The sequence below is a fragment of the Bufo gargarizans genome, chromosome 5 (assembly GCF_014858855.1).
Source record: "Bufo gargarizans isolate SCDJY-AF-19 chromosome 5, ASM1485885v1, whole genome shotgun sequence".
NCBI lineage: Eukaryota > Metazoa > Chordata > Amphibia > Anura > Bufonidae > Bufo > Bufo gargarizans.
This window is the reverse complement of record NC_058084.1, coordinates 473,070,439-473,088,210: the sequence shown is the minus strand read 5'-3', so window position 1 is coordinate 473,088,210 and position 17,772 is coordinate 473,070,439. Positions and strand designations below refer to the sequence as shown.

General features: G+C 44.6%; 1 protein-coding gene across 1 annotated transcript in view; it reads left to right on the top strand.

Moving 5' to 3' along the window:
- Positions 1–17,772, top strand: part of LOC122939036 (patched domain-containing protein 3-like) — a 47,317-nt gene that overhangs the window by 11,729 nt on the left and 17,816 nt on the right. The window contains exon 3 of the mRNA XM_044294964.1: positions 16,080–16,225. Coding sequence (XP_044150899.1) covers positions 16,080–16,225 — 146 coding nt within the window. The remainder of the gene's footprint in view (positions 1–16,079; positions 16,226–17,772) is intronic.

The following is a 17,772-nucleotide window of genomic DNA, read 5'->3' as shown; positions in this document are numbered from 1 at the left end:
GGATACACCCAAAGCTTTTAAAAGAGCTTAGTGGTGAACTAGCAAAACCATTAACAGATTTATTTAACCAATCACTGGCAACAGGAGTCGTCCCAGAAGATTGGAAATTAGCAAATGTTGTGCCCATTCACAAGAAAGGTAGTAGGGAGGAATCAGGCAACTATAGGCCAGTAAGCCTGACATCAATAGCGGGGAAATTAATGGAAACCATACTTAAGGAGAGGATTGTGGAACATCTAAAATCCCATGCATTGAAAGATGAAAAAACGCATGGGTTTACTTCAGGGAGATCATGTCAAACTAATCTTATTGATTTTTTTGATTGGGTGACTAAAATAATAGATAGCGGAGGTGCAGTAGACATCGCTTATCTAGACTTTAGTAAGGCTTTTGATACTGTCCCACATAGAAGGCTTATCAATAAATTGCAGTCTTTGGGCTTGGACTCCCATGTTGTTGAATGGATTAGGCAGTGGCCGAGGGACAGACAACAGAGGGTTGTAGTCAATGGAGTATATTCAGACCATGGTCTTGTTACCAGCGGGGTACCTCAGGGATCTGTTCTGGGACCCATATTGTTTAATATCTTTATCAGCAAAATTGCAGAAGGCCTCAATGGTAAGGTGTGTCTTTTTGCTGATGACACAAAGATTTGTAACAGGATTGATGTTCCTGGAGGGATACACCAAATGGGGCAAAGGTTTAAAAATAATATCAGTAAGTATTACTTTACTGAGAGAGTAGTGGATGCATGGAATAGCCTTCCTGCAAAAGTGGTAGCTGCAAATACAGTGAAGGAGTTTAAGCATGCATGGGATAGGCATAAGGCCATCCTTCATATAAGATAGGGCCAGGGGCTATCCATAGTATTCAGTATATTGGGCAGACTAGATGGGCCAAATGGTTCTTATCTGCCGACACATTCTATGTTTCTATGTTTCTAAGTCAGGACGTAACAGTTTGCTAAATTTAACAAATGCTGTGCGTCACCTTCATAAATTTGGCTCACAGACCGTTTTCTTAAGACCTCATTTACAGGAATTACATAGATTGTGTCAGGATCTGTTCAGGAAAAAACTGATGGTTTTACATGCATTTTCAGGCAGTTTTGTCTGTGTTTGTGTTCAGCGTTTCAGTTGCTTCCATGTAGATACAATCAGTTTTGTTGTGTTTTTCACGTACATGAAGAAAAACTGAAGAATAACAATCTCCTAGAAACCATAATTGAAAAATGCATTGCATCCGGATCCTTTCCGGATGCCCTGGACGAACTGGTTTTCCGTCCGGATGTGATGGGTGTAGAGAAAGCATCCAGAGTAAATCCTGACACATTCATTTCAATGGGTCTGTGCATAAGAGTTGTAGCATGTTCTAGAGCAGCATTCCCCATTTCCAGTCCTCAGGGTCCAACTACCATTCATGATTTGGGAATATCCCACAAAATTAATACCTGTGGTAAATCCTGATACATTGAAACTAAATATATCACCTGCTGAATAGTAAGGAAATCCTGATGATAAAGGGAGGTTTGCTTATCGGAAATTGGAGATTTATGTCTATCTCTGTATTTTGTCCCTTCTATTCTATTCCTAGACTATTGTCTTTGTTTCCTATTACAGTATTACTTCCAGTCCTTCATACACCCCACGAGTAACACACAACCCTCGCAGATACTTATATATAATAATAGTTTACTGATAACATAGAGATAACAAAGCAATGGACATTATACATAAAGATACAGACACTACAAATAACACAACACATAGAGGACACCACCACACACAGCTGCCTCCATTCCTGCCCTCCTTGGATGCTAAGCAATGTGGCTAATAATGTGTATGTATATCAAGTATATCCAGAGTCCTGGATCTACACTTCTAACACTTTCATTACCTGACCATTAGTACATGTACATATAGAGACTCATGCATAAATAGCATATATATAATCTACACGTAATACAATCGCAGTCTACAAATATCTATATGTACACATAAAAAGTCTACTGAGATATTATACTTATATACATACACATATAACCAGATATGTACTTAATTAGCTTGCTCCTGAAGTGTTGTTGGTCCAAGGGCTGGCAGGAAGAGAGCGCCTCCCAAGAGTCACCTATATGTTCCTGTGTCCCAGCCCCCACCATGGACTCCACCCTGTGACCACCCAAATATCTTCCCAATCTGTTGGCCAAGAGAATGTTGTCCAAGTGCTTTTACAATGTACCCTTCCTGCCTTTGATGTGCTAACAAAGGATACAATGACCAAATGGTTACTGGCCATACTGATATCACTAAATGGCTGAATACCACTGGATATTAATATGCACTATATGCAATTATTAGGCATATTTGTGTGGTCATCAGGCTGAGCTTCTGGCCGAGAGACATATTTTCCTGTAAAACCTGAAAACCTGGCAGTTAGGTGGGCCCTGAGGACTTGAGTTGAGGAACACTGTTCTAGAGCGTGTGTTTTTCACATAGCCTTGGCTCCATAGATGTGAATAGTGCTTGCATGAAAAACAGAATGTACCTGGATGCAATACGGATACAATTTGTTTTTCACTGATGGTTGCTAGGACATGTGAATCATTATTCTTAAGTTTTTCTTCATGCTTGTGAAAAAGGCATCAAAGCTGACTGCATCCATTCGGAAAAAACGCACACATTGCATGCAAAACCATCAGTTTTTATCTTGAACAGATCCTGACACAATTCATATTGCTCACGTGAAAGAGCCTTATCATGTGATTGTAAGATATTACCTCATCCCATGTATTATTATTCTGTGGATAATACAATTGCTCAGTAGATGGCAGCAAACCTTAGTGTTGTTCCTCACTCACGCTTTTGCTAATGCACACATTATATATATATATATATATATATATATATATATATATGTATATATATGTATGCAGTGGATATGTGACAAAGATGAGACAAAGATAAATCATTTCAGAACTTTTTTCCACCTTTAATGTGACCTATAAACTGTACAACTCAATTGAAAAACAAACTGAAATCTTTTAGGTAGAGGGAATAAAAAATATAAAAATAAAATAATATGGTTTCACACCCTTAAACTAATACTTTGTTAAAGCACCTTTTGATTTTATTACAGCACTCAGTCTTTTTGGGTATCAGTCTATTAGCATGGCACATTTTGACCTGGCAAGATTTGCCCACTCTTCTTTGCAAAAACACTCCAAATCTGTCAGATTGTGAGGGCATCTCCTGTGCACAGCCCTCTTCAGATCACCCCACAGATTTTCAATTGGATTCAGGTCTGGGCTCTGGCTGGGCCATTCCAAAACTTTAATCTTGTTCTGGTGAAGCCATTCCTTTGTTGATTTGGATGTATGCTTTGGGTCGCTGTCATGCTGAAAGATGAAGTTCCTCTTCATGTTCAGCTTTCGAGCAGAAGCCTGAAGGTTTTGGGCCAATATTGACTGGTATTTGTAACTATTCATAATTCCCTCTAGCTTAATTAAGGCCCCAATTCCAGCTGAAGATAAACAGCCCCAAAGCATGATGATGCTGCCACCACCATGCTTCACTGTGGGAATGGTGTTCTTTTGGTGATGTGCAGTGTTGTTTTTGCGCCAAACATATCTTTTGGAATTATGGCCAAAAAGTTCAACCTTGGTTTCATCAGACCATAACACCATTTCCCACATGCTTTTGGGAGACTTCAGATGTGTTTTTGCAAAATGTAGCCTGGCTTGGATGTTTTTCTTCATAAGAAAAGGCTTGTGTCTTGCCACTCTACTCCATAGCCCAGACATATGAAGAATACGGGAGATTGTTGTCACATGTACCACACAGCCAGTACTTGCTAGATATTCCTGCAGCTCCTTTAATGTTGCTGTAGGCCTCTTGGTCACCTCCCAGACCAGTTTTCTTCTCGTCTTTTCATCAATTTTGGAGGGACATCCAGTTCTTGGTGATGTCACTGTTGTGCCATATTTTCTCCACTTGATGTGTTCACAGTGTTCCATAGTATATATCTAATGCCTTGGAAATTCTTTTGTACCCTTCTCCTGACTGATACCTTTTAACAATGAGATCCCTCTGATGCTTTGGAAGCTCTCTGTGGACCATGGCTTTTGCTGTGGGATGCGACTAAGAAAATTTCAGGAAAGACCAACTAGAGCAGCTGAACTTTATTTGTGGTTAATCAGAGGCACTTTAAATAATGGCAGGTGTATGCTGACTTATATTTTACATGATTTTGAATGTGAGTGCTTAATTCTGAACACAGCTACATCCCCAGTTATAAGGGTGTGCACACTTATGCAACCACATCATTTTAGGTTTTTTTGTTTTCTTCCCTCCACCTCAAAGATTTCAGTTTGTTTTTCAATTGAGTGGTACAGCTTATAGGTCACATTAAAGGTGTAAAAAGTTCTGAAATGACTTATCTTTGTCTCAATTTTTAAAGCACAGAAACCTAACATTTTAACATGGGTGTGTAGACTTTTTATATCCACTGTGTGTGTATATATACATATATATATATATATATATATATATATACTGTATATATTACTCACAAAAGGTAAGGGATATTTGGCTTTTACCCTTTATTGAAATAAATGCCAACACCAGTGGTGGGTATACCCCCACAAAAAATGGCAGTGTCTCAAAAACTTGTCATGTGTCCTTTAGCATCAATTGCAGCTTGAAGAACAATGTATCATGCTGTTCACAAGTCAACTTATTGTCTGCTGAGGCATGGCATCCCACTCTTCTTATAGAGACGGCCTGCAGTCATTGAGGTTCTGGGGTATAAAGTTAAGAGCTTATACACGGCAAATCAGCTGATCCCATAGGTTTTCAAGTCTGGAGAAAGTGCAGGTGCAGCGGCCTTATCCTACCAGGGGTCCCTTAAAGTGGAAGGAGACCCTGGCCTGTTGTGATTCCACTTGCTTTGCAGCGGGCGATTGACAGCACCTGGGGTATTTCTTGCCCCTTTGGAGGTTTCTACAAAATATGTCCCTCTTATAGAGCAAGTAAACGTGACACCAGTTGTGGTTAAGCAATGAGAACATGGAGTCCCCTTTGTAGATGGTGATGTTGGTCCAGCAGCTTTTCCCTAATGATGCCACCTCGATGAGCTGGCGCATCGTCGTCCATGAAGATGAAATTAGGCCTGGGTTGTTCATGCAGAGGAACAATGATTGGATTAATGATGTTGTTCAACTAGTATGTGCTTGTCACTGTACCATTTACAAAGTTTAGGTCAGTTCTGTATTGAATAGGCACACCTGCCCACACTGTAACACCAACACCACCACCAAAGGTTCATCTGGTGACAACAGTGGCTGATGCATAGTGTTCTCCTTCACGTCTCCAACATCGATGGTGGCCATCATTTCTGCTCAGCGTAAATCATCTTTCATCAGTAAACCGCATTGAAGCCCACTGGTACCTCGTCCAGCGTAGATTCTTCCTGGCCCATGCAAGACGATGATGCCTGTGCCAGGTGGTGTGGTCGGGTACCCCTGCAGGTCGTCTAGCATGCAGACCACGCTGATGTAAACGGTTTCAAATGGTCTGACATGACACTTGGGTGCCTCGCACCTCCCTTAAATGTGCCTAGAGTTGTGTGGCATTTATCATCCGATTCCACAGGGCATTGGTCACAATGAAGCGGTCATCAGTGTGGAATGTGGCCAAAGGATGTCCACTTCTATGTCTTTTCAAGTCTCTATGTATCTCTGTTGCAACCTGCTGAGCACGCTCTGTGACACTGTAAGCTCAATGGCCACTTCCGTCTGAGAACTTCCTGATTGAAGCCTCACATTGGCGAGGTACTGTTGATCAATTTTTAGGTGTTATCTTGGACCTATGATGTCAAAATGTGAACAGAATATTGAAAAGGACCATTTAAAGGGAACCTGTCACCAGGATTTTGTGTATAGAGCTGAGGACATGGGTTGCTAGATGGCCGCTAGCACATCCGCAATACCCAGTCCCCATACCGTGGCTCTGTGTGCTTTTATTGTGTAAAAAAAACGATTTGATACATTGTGTTGATGACTCCTGCTGTTGCCACCCTCACCACTCTGTGACTGGGCCACTGTGTTGACTCCTCATGCTGTCGCCACTTCATCACTCTGTGACTGGGCCACTGTGTTGACTCCTCATGCTTTTGCCACCTCCCCCCTCTGTCACTGGGCCACTGTATTGACTTCTCATGCTGTTGCCACCCTCACCACTCTGTGACTGGGCCACTGTGTTGACGCCTCATGCTGTTGCCACCGTCACCACTCTGTGACTGGGCCACTGTGTTGACTCCTCATGCTGTCGCCCCTTAACCACTCTGTGACTGGACCATTATGTTGACTCCGCATGCTGTTTCCACCCTCACCACTCTGTGACTGCAATACCCAGTGACAGATTGGTGACGGTGGCAACAGCATGAGGAGTCAACACAATGGCCCAGTGACAGATTGGTGAGGGTGGCAACTGCATGAGGAGTCAACACAGGGCCCAAGTCACAGAGTGGGGAGGTGAGGGGGGGCAAAAGCAGTGGCAGTAACAGCACAAGATAGTGGGTGGCAATAGGAGCACATGGAAGCAGGTGTGCGGCATCAGGAAGGTGTCAGCAACCAAATAGTGGCTGAATCAGGTGGCCAGAAGAAACGGGTATCTTTTGACAAAGTTTGGGTGTGGTGCCCAGAATGATCTAGTCTGATCCATCAGGCAGGCGTGTGGAAATCCTGGCTGCTCCTTGCCTGATTCATCTTCCCAAAGGTCAGTCTCTCCACATTTTGGGTGGACAAGCAAGTTCTCCTTGAAGTAACTATGCCCCCAGCGGCACTAAACACCTGCTCTAATGCCAGACCACCGGCCAGGCAGGAAAGCTTGTCTAGGGAAAACTCGGCCAGTTGCGGCCACAAATCAAGATTGGCTGCCCAGTAGTCCAGTGAATATTTGATGTGGGCTGGCAGTCCAAGTATGCCACCACCTGCTGGTTCAGGTTCTGCTCCATGTCTGGCTGCTGCTGGTGAATGGTTTCTTTACTAGGTGGGTGAAGAAAAGTGCTCAGAAGAGACTCTAGACTTAAGTTGCTGCTGATGGAGATGCTCCTGCCCCCCACCTCCTTCCAGGAGGCATGGCAGTGGAATGTGAGCATAGAGGCCAACTGACTATATAGGATGTTGCAATAATATTTCAGTTTATCCTCCCTCTCAGCGGGTGTAAAAAAGGCCCTCATTTTGGACCGGTAGCGAGGGTCTAACATGGTGGATAGCCAGTAGTCATCCCTCTGCCGAATTGTGACAATTTGGCTGTCACTACACAAGCAACCGAGCATGCATCAGGCCATTTGCGCAAGGGACTCGGAGGGAATCCCTGCCTCCAACTCCATTGCATAATGCCACTGTGTCTCGGGGTCATCTGCCTAGTCTTCTTCATCGCCCTCTAGCTCCTCCTGTTCCTATACTCCTGTCACTTGTGCAGAAAAAACACCCATTTGTGTATACATTGCTTGTGGCTGAATGTCCTCCTCCTCCACCAGTCCAAAGAAAGAAGATGGAGGCAGCATGACCGGTAAAACATCCCTTTATTAGGGGAACCGCCAAGTGAACAGCGTGCAGGGGTTGTGACGTTTCGGCTGCTTCACAGCCTTTATCAAACACAAAATGCCATTAACAAGTGCCTGTTTAAATATCTTAAAACACACCCACTCATAAGAGAGTGGCCAATGATAGTGTGACTAAGGTGCTGAGGTCATCACAGATGTGTCCTCAGGTGCTCCTACTACATGTGTCAAACAATCATACATATTAGATCCTTATCGCCCACATACCTGACAGGCACACATGTGCCTCGGCGTTCACAAGCGCCAGGCGCGCATGACAGGAAAGAGAGGGTCACGTCACTGCCTGTTTCCTTAGGATCAGCTGCTCGCAGTGCGGCTCCGCCCACCCGATCTCACGTCATCCTATCTCCCCCGTCGTGCGCGCCGTTGTCAGGGACGCCTCCGGGCTGGTCCGCCCCTACCCCACAAGACGGGTGCGATAACTCCACCCCACCGCATCCGCAGTATTCACGATCCAAACCTAGATCGGATTAGGCTGCAATGCTGTTCTGCATTCCCTTCACAGCTTAAGGCAACGATGGGGGACGTCCACAAAGGAGGCGGTGTCATCACGCCATCAGCCGAAACCCGGCCCTGATGACATCACAGTCCCGCCTCTCCAGTGTCCGATCCACCCCGCATTGCCGAAGCTGCAACCTCGGTCTAGCCCCATCCTTTGCTGCGGTGCGTGAAGGGAGAAATCCACACTCATCTAGGGGTCACGGATTGGACCCAAGCCTTAGTTCTATGGCATGCCGTACTCCATGTGGGCTAGGAAAAAGTGAGAAACGTGCCTTAATAAAAAACAAACTACAGTTAAAAACATTACACAGAGAACCAGTTCAAAGGTCACTCAGGCTCATTACACATTCGTTATCGGAAAATCTATGTTCATCCCATAAGGTTGGAGGGCTCTCATTTCAAAAATCCACCTAAGTTCTTTCTTCTGTAGAATCCGATCCTTGTCCCCCCCACGTCTCAGAGGGCCAACCGAATCAATGATTCTGAATCGGAGTTGGTTGACCGAGTGCCCACGCTCCAGGAAATGTTTTGCCACCGGCTTGTCAATCTGGGCCCTACGGATGTTACTCTTGTGGGAATTGATGCGTTCCCTGGCTTCCATAGTGGTCTCCCCAATGTAGATGAGGCCACATGGGCACGTGATCATGTATATCACGTCCCGTGACCTGCATGTGAAAAAGTTTTTGATCTTATAAGGCTTGCCGCTATAGGGATGGGCAAAGGTATCACCCTTCAGCATATTGCCACAGTTACAACACCCAAGGCAGGGAAAACATCCCAACTTCCTTGGTGCCAGATACCTTTGCCCAACCCCATGCGGCTCCCCAACCTCGGTCTTCACCAATCTGTCACGCAGGTTGGTCCCTCTCTTGTATGCCATCATGGGGAAACCCACAAATTCCTCTACCATGGGCAAACCTTTTTGTAAAATGTGCCATTCTTTGCGTATAATACGCGCTATATCACCACTTTTGGATCCATATGTCGAGACAAACGGAATCCGTTTAGAATCCCTCTCCTTCTTCTTTCCCTGGAACGTGGACTCCCGGTCAACCTCCCCCACTTTTTGTGAGATCTTCTCTACCAACCGTCGTGGGTACCCCCTCTCAAGGAATTTCTTCCCCATCTCCTCCACCCTTATCCCAAATTGCTCTTCCCCCGATACCACCCGTCTCACCCTCAACATCTGACTCCACGGTAACGACTCAACCATCCGTCGTGGATGACTGCTCCTAAAATCTGACAAATTATTCCTATCTGTAGGTTTGTGGAAAATGTCAGTCTCGATACCCCCATCCCTGACATATACCATCACATCGAGAAATTGCAAAGATACTGTGGACATTGTCATGGTGAACCCGAGCCCGGGCACCATACCATTGAGATACCCAAAAAAGTGCTCTAATTCACCTTGAGAGCCTCCCCACACCACGAAAATGTCGTCGATGTAGCGCCACCAGCACCGGGCTTTCCCGAACAGAGCCGCTTGGTAAATGAGTCTGTCCTCCACCTCCGCCATAAACATGTCCTCCTCCTCCACCAGTTCAGCCTTCACAGGGCTCAGATGGCCATGAGATGTAGTTGCCACGTCTCCTGTCCAGCCAGATTTAGCAGCATCTGTTCCAGGACATGAAGCAGTGGAATAACGTTGTTCATCCCCCAGGCCTGGCAACTGACAAATAAAGTAGCCTCCTCAAAGGGACTAAGCAAACGGCAGGTGTCAAGCATGAGCTGCAACTGGCTAATGTCAAAGTTACACAGGGGAGTGCTCCTGTCCGCCTGCATCAAGAAATTGTTTATGATCTTCCTTTGCTCACATAGTCGGTCCAACATGTGGAGGGTGGAGTTCCAATGGATGGAAAAGTCACATATCAGACGATGAGTTTCCTGGCCATTTTCAGGATGTCTTGCAGATAGGTAGAAGAATTCAGGAACCGCTTTACAACCAGAATAAACACATGTGCCATGCAGGGCGCATGGCTCAGCCCTCCTTGATGCAGCGCCGGCACGTTGTTCTTCCCATTGTCGGTGACCGTGGTTCCAATTTTCAGTTGGCGAGGAGACAGCCAGGATTTGTTTTCTTGATGGAGGACGCGGAGCAGTTCCTCCCCTGTGTTACTCCGTTTGCCCAGGCAAACTAGGTGCAGAACAGCGTGACACCACCGTGCCCTGCACATGTGGCATGCTGGAGGAGCACTCAAAATTGTGCCTACAGTGGAGGCTGAGGACAAGGTAAAGGATGAGGAGGCAGTGGAGAACATTGGCGCAGGACCCACAGCTTTGAGAATGAGGAGGCGTCAGTGCCGTCACCTGGCCAAGTTGCTGGTGTGGCTGGGCTGGAACCACATTTACCCAGTTGGCCATAAAGGACATATATTGTCCTTGACCTTAGTTACAGCTACACATGTCAGCACTGCTGTGAACTTTAGCAGACACCGATAGGATCAAGGACTGGCCCACCTTCTTTTCAACATATGTGTGCAGGGCTGGTACAATCTTTTTGAAGAAGTAATGACAGCTTTGGACTCTTCACCTTGGGTCGGTACAAGCCATCAGTTCTGTGAAAGGTGCAGAGTCGACCACATGGAAAGGAAGGGACTATAGTACCAGCAACTTGGCCAGGAGCATGTGCAGCTTCTGCACTGTTGGATGAGTGCACGCATACTGTTGTCTTTTTGCAATCGCCTCTGTAATCGATTGCTGACAAAATGTGTTGCAAGGAAGAGGAGGAGCAGGAGCCTCAAGACCAGTAGATAATGTGAAGGAAACACAGCTCCATTCTGCTGAGTTGGTGATGGCTTGACTGCTGAAAATGGGGTGCGGGCCACTGGGTGATACAGCGGTTGCAAAGTACTTACATATATGAAATAAATATATACCCAAAACTGGTTGTATCATACAACACTTTCAACCCAATAACAGAAGCAGGATTACTGGAATTGCTGTTGTTTCAAAGAATGCAAACAACCTAAAATGTGTAGTAATAGATCACTTGTAGTAACCCCAATTAGTGCAGAAAGGTGTGATAGAATAGCTCTTACGGGTATTTCCCAGGCTGTACACTCTCCTATTGGTCCCTGATCTCTCCCTACAGTGTGGATAATGCCTCCCTATCCTTTCCCTACAGTATTATCTTTCCCTGAACTGCTCAATAGTTTTTAAATGAATAAAGTATTTCATAATCACTGTCCCTAGTGCCCGTAACCTTTCTCCCTGCACAAAGTTCACTGTAAAATGGCGGAGATGTGAGATAGAGAAACAGCTCTTCTTGTCTGAACACTGTGTAGATTAATTTAAATGATCTAGACTGACTGCTGTTTGGCTACAAGATGCCGCTGTTTCCTAAACACAGCTAAAAGACTGCTCATATTTCCATATTCATGAGAGGTGGGGGTTTTTAGAGCCAGGAGAAGAAAGAAGGAGGCAGCCATCTAAGAAGAAACAGAGACTGAGGAACTGTGTGTGTGAGCAGAGAATCTGATGGCATCTAGGTGTGAGAGCATCTCCCAGTGACCAGAGCTGCAGCTAAGTGAAGCTGATCATGTCCAAGATCCTGATCCAGTCCAGAGGAAGGAGGCTTGCTTCCAGGAACGCTGATGAGAGCTAAGGAGCAAAGCTACATACCCTGAGGGACCACATGCTTGTTGGAGAGGCATTTGTTCTGTTCAGAGTCACCAGAGGATGCAGAGCAGACCCGGGTGGGTAAGATCGTGCACGCACCTCATTACAGTGTTGAAGTCTAGAGACTGAGACCAGGCCTGTAGTTAGTTAGTTAGGGTCTCTGTTTGTGTCAGGCCACAAGTGTTGCTACTGTTACATTACAATGACTCCATAATTTAAAATTACATTTCACATTGGAGAGCTGATAAACCTCCCACAAACTCAAGCCAGGATGGCGTTTTGCTCAGGAGAAAATACTCAGGCACGTGCTACAGGACCAGTTATAGGAGGGGGGATAATGTACAGCACTATAAGATTGTAAGCTGTTATGGTGCACTGCAGGCTAGCCTGTACCACGCACCCAAACAATTGTTCGTGTTTTTTTAGGGTAATAACAGCTAAGGTGTGGCAGTTTAGTTGTGCCCGCCAGTAGGTAAATTACCACATTATCCTCCTGCATCCATCGGAGGGCGCCGTGCTGTGCAGCACAAGGGTCTCAGCCTTCAGGCTGAGTATATGTAAATTTATTTTATGTTCCAAGCATTTGTGGTTGTGTTCATTACCACGTTTTAGTAAAATTCTGTTTTGGCAAAAGCTGGTGGTGGAGTTGTTTTCCTCGTTCGGTACACGAGACCGGACATGAGGAGGCTTTTTATAGGGCTGTGACATTACAGGGGCTGGATATCTGCTGATTGGTTGTCTGCATGGCATTAGGGGTGCTCCCTCGTTCCCAGGTTTTTTACTTTCACTTTGTAACATATGCAGCAGCCATTTTAGAAAAAATGTGATTCGTTATCACAAAGCGTGAGGAAATTCGACTTCGGGACAAATTGAATTTTTCCAGAAATTCGGATGAAATCCCACTTCGTCAACTTCGATTCGCTTATCTCTAATTATAGCCATATTGGCATATTCTAGCAACAGTCACATAAGGCACATGAGAATTTCTCCAATTCAATTGGACATTGATTCTGCAGTGGCAAACACTGCAGAAACATCTGCAACAAAATCTGAAAGATTCTTATACAGGAAATCAGCAACACAACAACATGTAAATTCCACAAAAGAGCAGAACTCAGGGATAGACAGTTTTCATGGGGAAGTCTTAATGTTGCAGAACTCGGCCACATGTGAGGACACCTTAAGTGGCCAAATTACTTTTCAAGCGAAATGTTGGGGTGGGTTGCCAGCACCAAAACCTGCCACACCTACCTGCAGCTGCGCCCTTTCTGTCTCCCATACATCTCAATGGGAGGTGGTGCTGAGAATTGCAGAGCGGCAGCCTATAGCCATGGGTGCGCTAATTATGGAACTGTTTATCAAGGTGGTATTGCCACAGCAGCAGGGCCAACAGTAAAATATAGCAACAGTTACTGTAAAAGATATGGCATTCTTTGTAAAAAAAAAAGTACAATGAAGATTTCCAGTCCTCTTACAGAAACACCCTATTGACACCCAGTTGTCTATTTATTCCTACATTTCCAGGATCAATACAATAATGTTACAATGCAGAGCGCTAAGAAAATATGTTCCAGAATTGTTATTTCACGAGTAACATAATTAATTGTAGGAGAGCCAATAGATCTTCCAAATAAAAGATTAAGGGGAAGATTTATCAAAACTGGTGTAAATTAAAACTAACTTAGTTGCCCCTAGCAACCAATCAGATTCCACCTTTCATTTTTTAGATCTCCTTTAGAAAATGAAAGGTGGAATCAGCATCTTTGAAATAATAAATCAAGGTGAAAATGCATATTCTGTTACAATATTAGGCAAGATTAATGTAAATCTACAGTATATATCAATAGGCCCAACATTGTTTTGCTCTAATATACTGTAAAGCGAATCTGTCACCAATTACCTCCCTATCGTACTGTTTGTATAGACACATACCGTAGGTGTATTTCACTTGATTTTTCTTTTGTTGATCTGAGGTTTCAGATATTAAGAAAAGGTATTATAACTCCTGAACTATCACCGCCAGCTCTGTGAGAAGATCTGGCAGACGTTCTTCTCTACCTGTTGTATGATGTTCTTTGTTTTGGTTTCACTTTCTAATCTCCTTTCCTTCTCCCAGCTGTCACCTATTTGCACTGATTGTCTCCCTTTATATTCCCTCCCATACTGCCTCACTTTGCTGTTTATACTTCTTCCTGGATTGTGTTCACTGCTGGAGGCTGCTTCTCCTGATTCCTCAGATAAGTCTGTTTCCTTTATTTATGTTTTCTTGCTGGCTTGATTGTAGGTGACCCTGACTCCGTCCGTATTAAGTGCAGGGAGACGGTGGTCGTGTCCCCTCACTATTGTAGGGTTTTCAGGTGTCACATAGTATAAGGTATGAGGGCATGCAATCGTCTACCATTAAGACCTTTGCATGGGCATAGCAGTCAGGGAGAGCTCTAGGGGTTTTATAGGGCTCACCCATATGCTCCTTAGTTTGGGATCAAGCCAGTCGGATGTTTATAAGTTCCAGCTTTCTGCAACACCATCCGTGACATGAACAGAGCCTCAGATCAACAAAAGAAAAACAGCTATTTAATCAGGTGAACCATAGCTATGTGTCTATGCAAACTGTTGGAAAGGGAGGTCACTACTGACAGTAGATTTACAAACAGTGCTACAGAGCAGGGGGCTAGATGAAATAAAATAAAAAAGTCACATACAGTTTATTGTTTATATAACCCCTGCAGCCAGTCACTAAAACAGCAGGCACCCACTAGCCATAGCACTTGCTCCGCTCCAGAGCAGGCACCATCTTTAAAGACCAAACATCTGCAGTACACGGTTGGTGGATGTTATGAAGGGGTTAAGGATAGATACTGCTTCTCCTTTTTTTTATCCATTCCCAATCTGGTCTTCAGAAACTGCATTAACCCCTTGACGACCAATGGACATCATCACTTTAAATATGGTGCCTGCCCCGAGGACAGCATGCACCATAGCAGTCGGGTTACCGCTGTTCCTCAAACAGCAGAGGCCTAAGCCTAATGGCTGTGATTGTCAATAACGTAGTACATAGACATTTAACCCCTTAGATGCCACGTTGTAAAAAAAAAACAAAGGGGTACATTTATTAAGACTGGCATTTTAGATGGCGGTCTTAATAAGCCCTTGCACAGGGGGTGGATCACCAAAGTTATGTAGTGGCGCCAGCCTCTACATAAATTTAGCATATCCGCCGCTGATTCTACATGTAGGACAACTTCTTAAAAAGCTTCCTAAAAGAAACATAGAAAATTAGGAATAAGACAGGCATGTTGGCCCATCCCCTTTCCCGCCCACATCACACCCCCTTTTTTAGACCTTGAGTTGAACACGGAAGAATTCACATATTCTGCCGCAACATGGCATGTGACAGAATCTGCGCCCTCATACGGCCATGTGAACAGAAAAATAATAAAATGTTTTGGCTCTGGGAAGGCAAGGAGAAAAAAAAAATGCAAAAGTGGAAAATCACCCAAGCCTCTAAGGGGTGTAGCAGCCCCTTCAAAGTTAAAAGAGCAACAATCATTTTGAAATCACTTATAAATCTGTTCCAAGCAAAAATTATAACAATTCTATGGATTAACAAATGTTTTTAAAAACTCAGGTCGAAGTTGTATTCTATAGACTTGATTTGTTCATCTCTAATCACATGGATACAATTATGTATTTAAAGGTGTTTTCCAAGCAGATACGTAATCAGTATCTAATTGGTGGGGATCCAACACCTGGGAATCCCACCAACCAGGTGTTTGAGGCAGCAGCACTCACAGTAGCACTGCGGCCTTCTCCAGCTTTTCCTAGGCCGTGTGATGTCATGTTCATCGTTCACATGGCCTAGGCGTCGCTCAGCCCCACTGAGGTAAAAAAGGGCTGTGCTGTGATACCAAGCACAGCCGCTATACAATGTACGGTACTGTGCTTGGTGAGGTCACGGTGCTACTGTAAACACCGATGCCTTCTCAAAGAATTGACCAGCGAGGTGCCGGGTGTCAGACCCCAATGGTCAGATAATAATGACCTATCCAGAGGTTAGGTCATTAATAAAGGACACTTGGAAAAACACTTTAATGCATTATAAACTCCTTTAATACTTAAGGCTGCCCATAGATAATCAGTTTTTTTAGATGAGAAGTAGAATCTGACCTTTAGGTTTTCTCTCCCTTTGTGATCCACACCTGGTTTTAGCTTCAAAACTGCATCTTCTGAAAACCTGATCAACATCTGACCATGTATGGGCAGCCTTAATAGCACACAGCTTAGTTGTTTGTTTTCACCATTTAAATATTTACATTTCTGATTACATTTACTTGCAGGTTTGATTCTGTGAGGAACAAAACTTGGGTGGCTGGGTTTGGAGTCATTTCATCTGGATTGGCAGTTCTGTCTAGTTTTGGTCTACTGTTGCTATGTGGAGTGCCCTTTGTCATTACTGTTGCAAATGCTCCATTTCTCATTCTTGGTAAGTTTTTAGATATCTAATATACTTGTGGCTGACGTATTAAGAATGGTGTTTAGTCCACTCCAATTTAATGTTTTTGTTTAAAATGTATTGGCCACACACCATTGCTGATAAAGACAAAGTGACCAGACAATTTTTTGAAACCTGGTCTTTATTTATGAGTATAGTTGAGCGAACACCTGGATGTTCGGGTTCGAGAAGTTCGGCCGAACTTCCCGAAACCTCGTCCCGAACCCCATTGAAGTCAATGGGGACCCGAACTTTTTGGCACTAAAAAGGCTGTAAAACAGCCCAGGAAAGGGCTAGAGGGCTGCAAAAGGCAGCAACATGTAGGTAAATCCCCTGCAAACAAATGTGGATAGGGAAATGAATTAAAATTAAAATTAAATAAATAAAAATTAACCAAAATCAATTGGAGAGAGGTCCCATAGCAGAGAATCTGGCTTCCCGTCACCCACCACTGGAACAGTCTATTCTCAGATATTTAGGCCCCGGAACCCAGGCAGAGGAGAGAGGTCCCGTAACAAAGAATCTGGCTTCATGTCAGCAGAGAATTAGTCTGCATGTCATAGCAGAGAATGAGGCTTCACGTCAGCCACCACTGCAACAGTCCATTGGCATATATTTAGGCCCAGCACCCAGGCAGAGGAGAGAGGTCCCGTAACAGACAATCTGGCTTCATGTCAGCAGAGAATCAGTCTTCATGTCATAGCAGAGAATCAGGCTTCACGTCACCCACCACTGTAAGAGTCCATTTTCATAAATTTAGGCCCAGCACCCAGGCAGAGGAGAGAGGTCCCGTAACAGAGGATCTGGCTTCATGTCAGCAGAGAATTAGTCTGCATGTCATAGCAGAGAATGAGGCTTCACGTCAGCCACCACTGCAACAGTCCATTGGCATATATTTAGGCCCAGCACACAGGCAGAGGAGAGAGGTCCCGTAACAGAGAATCTGTCTTCATGTCAGCAGAGAATTAGTCTGCATGTAATAGCAGAGAATCAGGCTTCACGTCAGCCACCACTGCAACAGTCCATTGTCATAAATTTAGGCCCAGCACCCAGGCAGAGGAGAGAGGTCCCGTAACAGAGGATCTGGCTTCATGTCAGCAGAGAATTAGTCTGCATGTCATAGCAGAGAATGAGGCTTCACGTCAGCCACCACTGCAACAGTCCATTGGCATATATTTAGGCCCAGCACCCAGGCAGAGGAGAGAGGTCCCGTAACAGACAATCTGGCTTCATGTCAGCAGAGAATCCGTCTGCATGTCATAGCAGAGAATGAGGCTTCACGTCAGCCACCACTGCAACAGTCCATTGGCATATATTTAGGCCCAGCACACAGGCAGAGGAGAGAGGTCCCGTAACAGACAATCTGGCTTCATGTCAGCAGAGAATTAGTCTGCATGTCATAGCAGAGAATGAGGCTTCACGTCAGCCACCACTGCAACAGTCCATTGGCATATATTTAGGCCCAGCACCCAGGCAGAGGAGAGAAGTCCCGTAACAGAGAATCTGGCTTCATGTCAGCAGAGAATTAGTCTGCATGT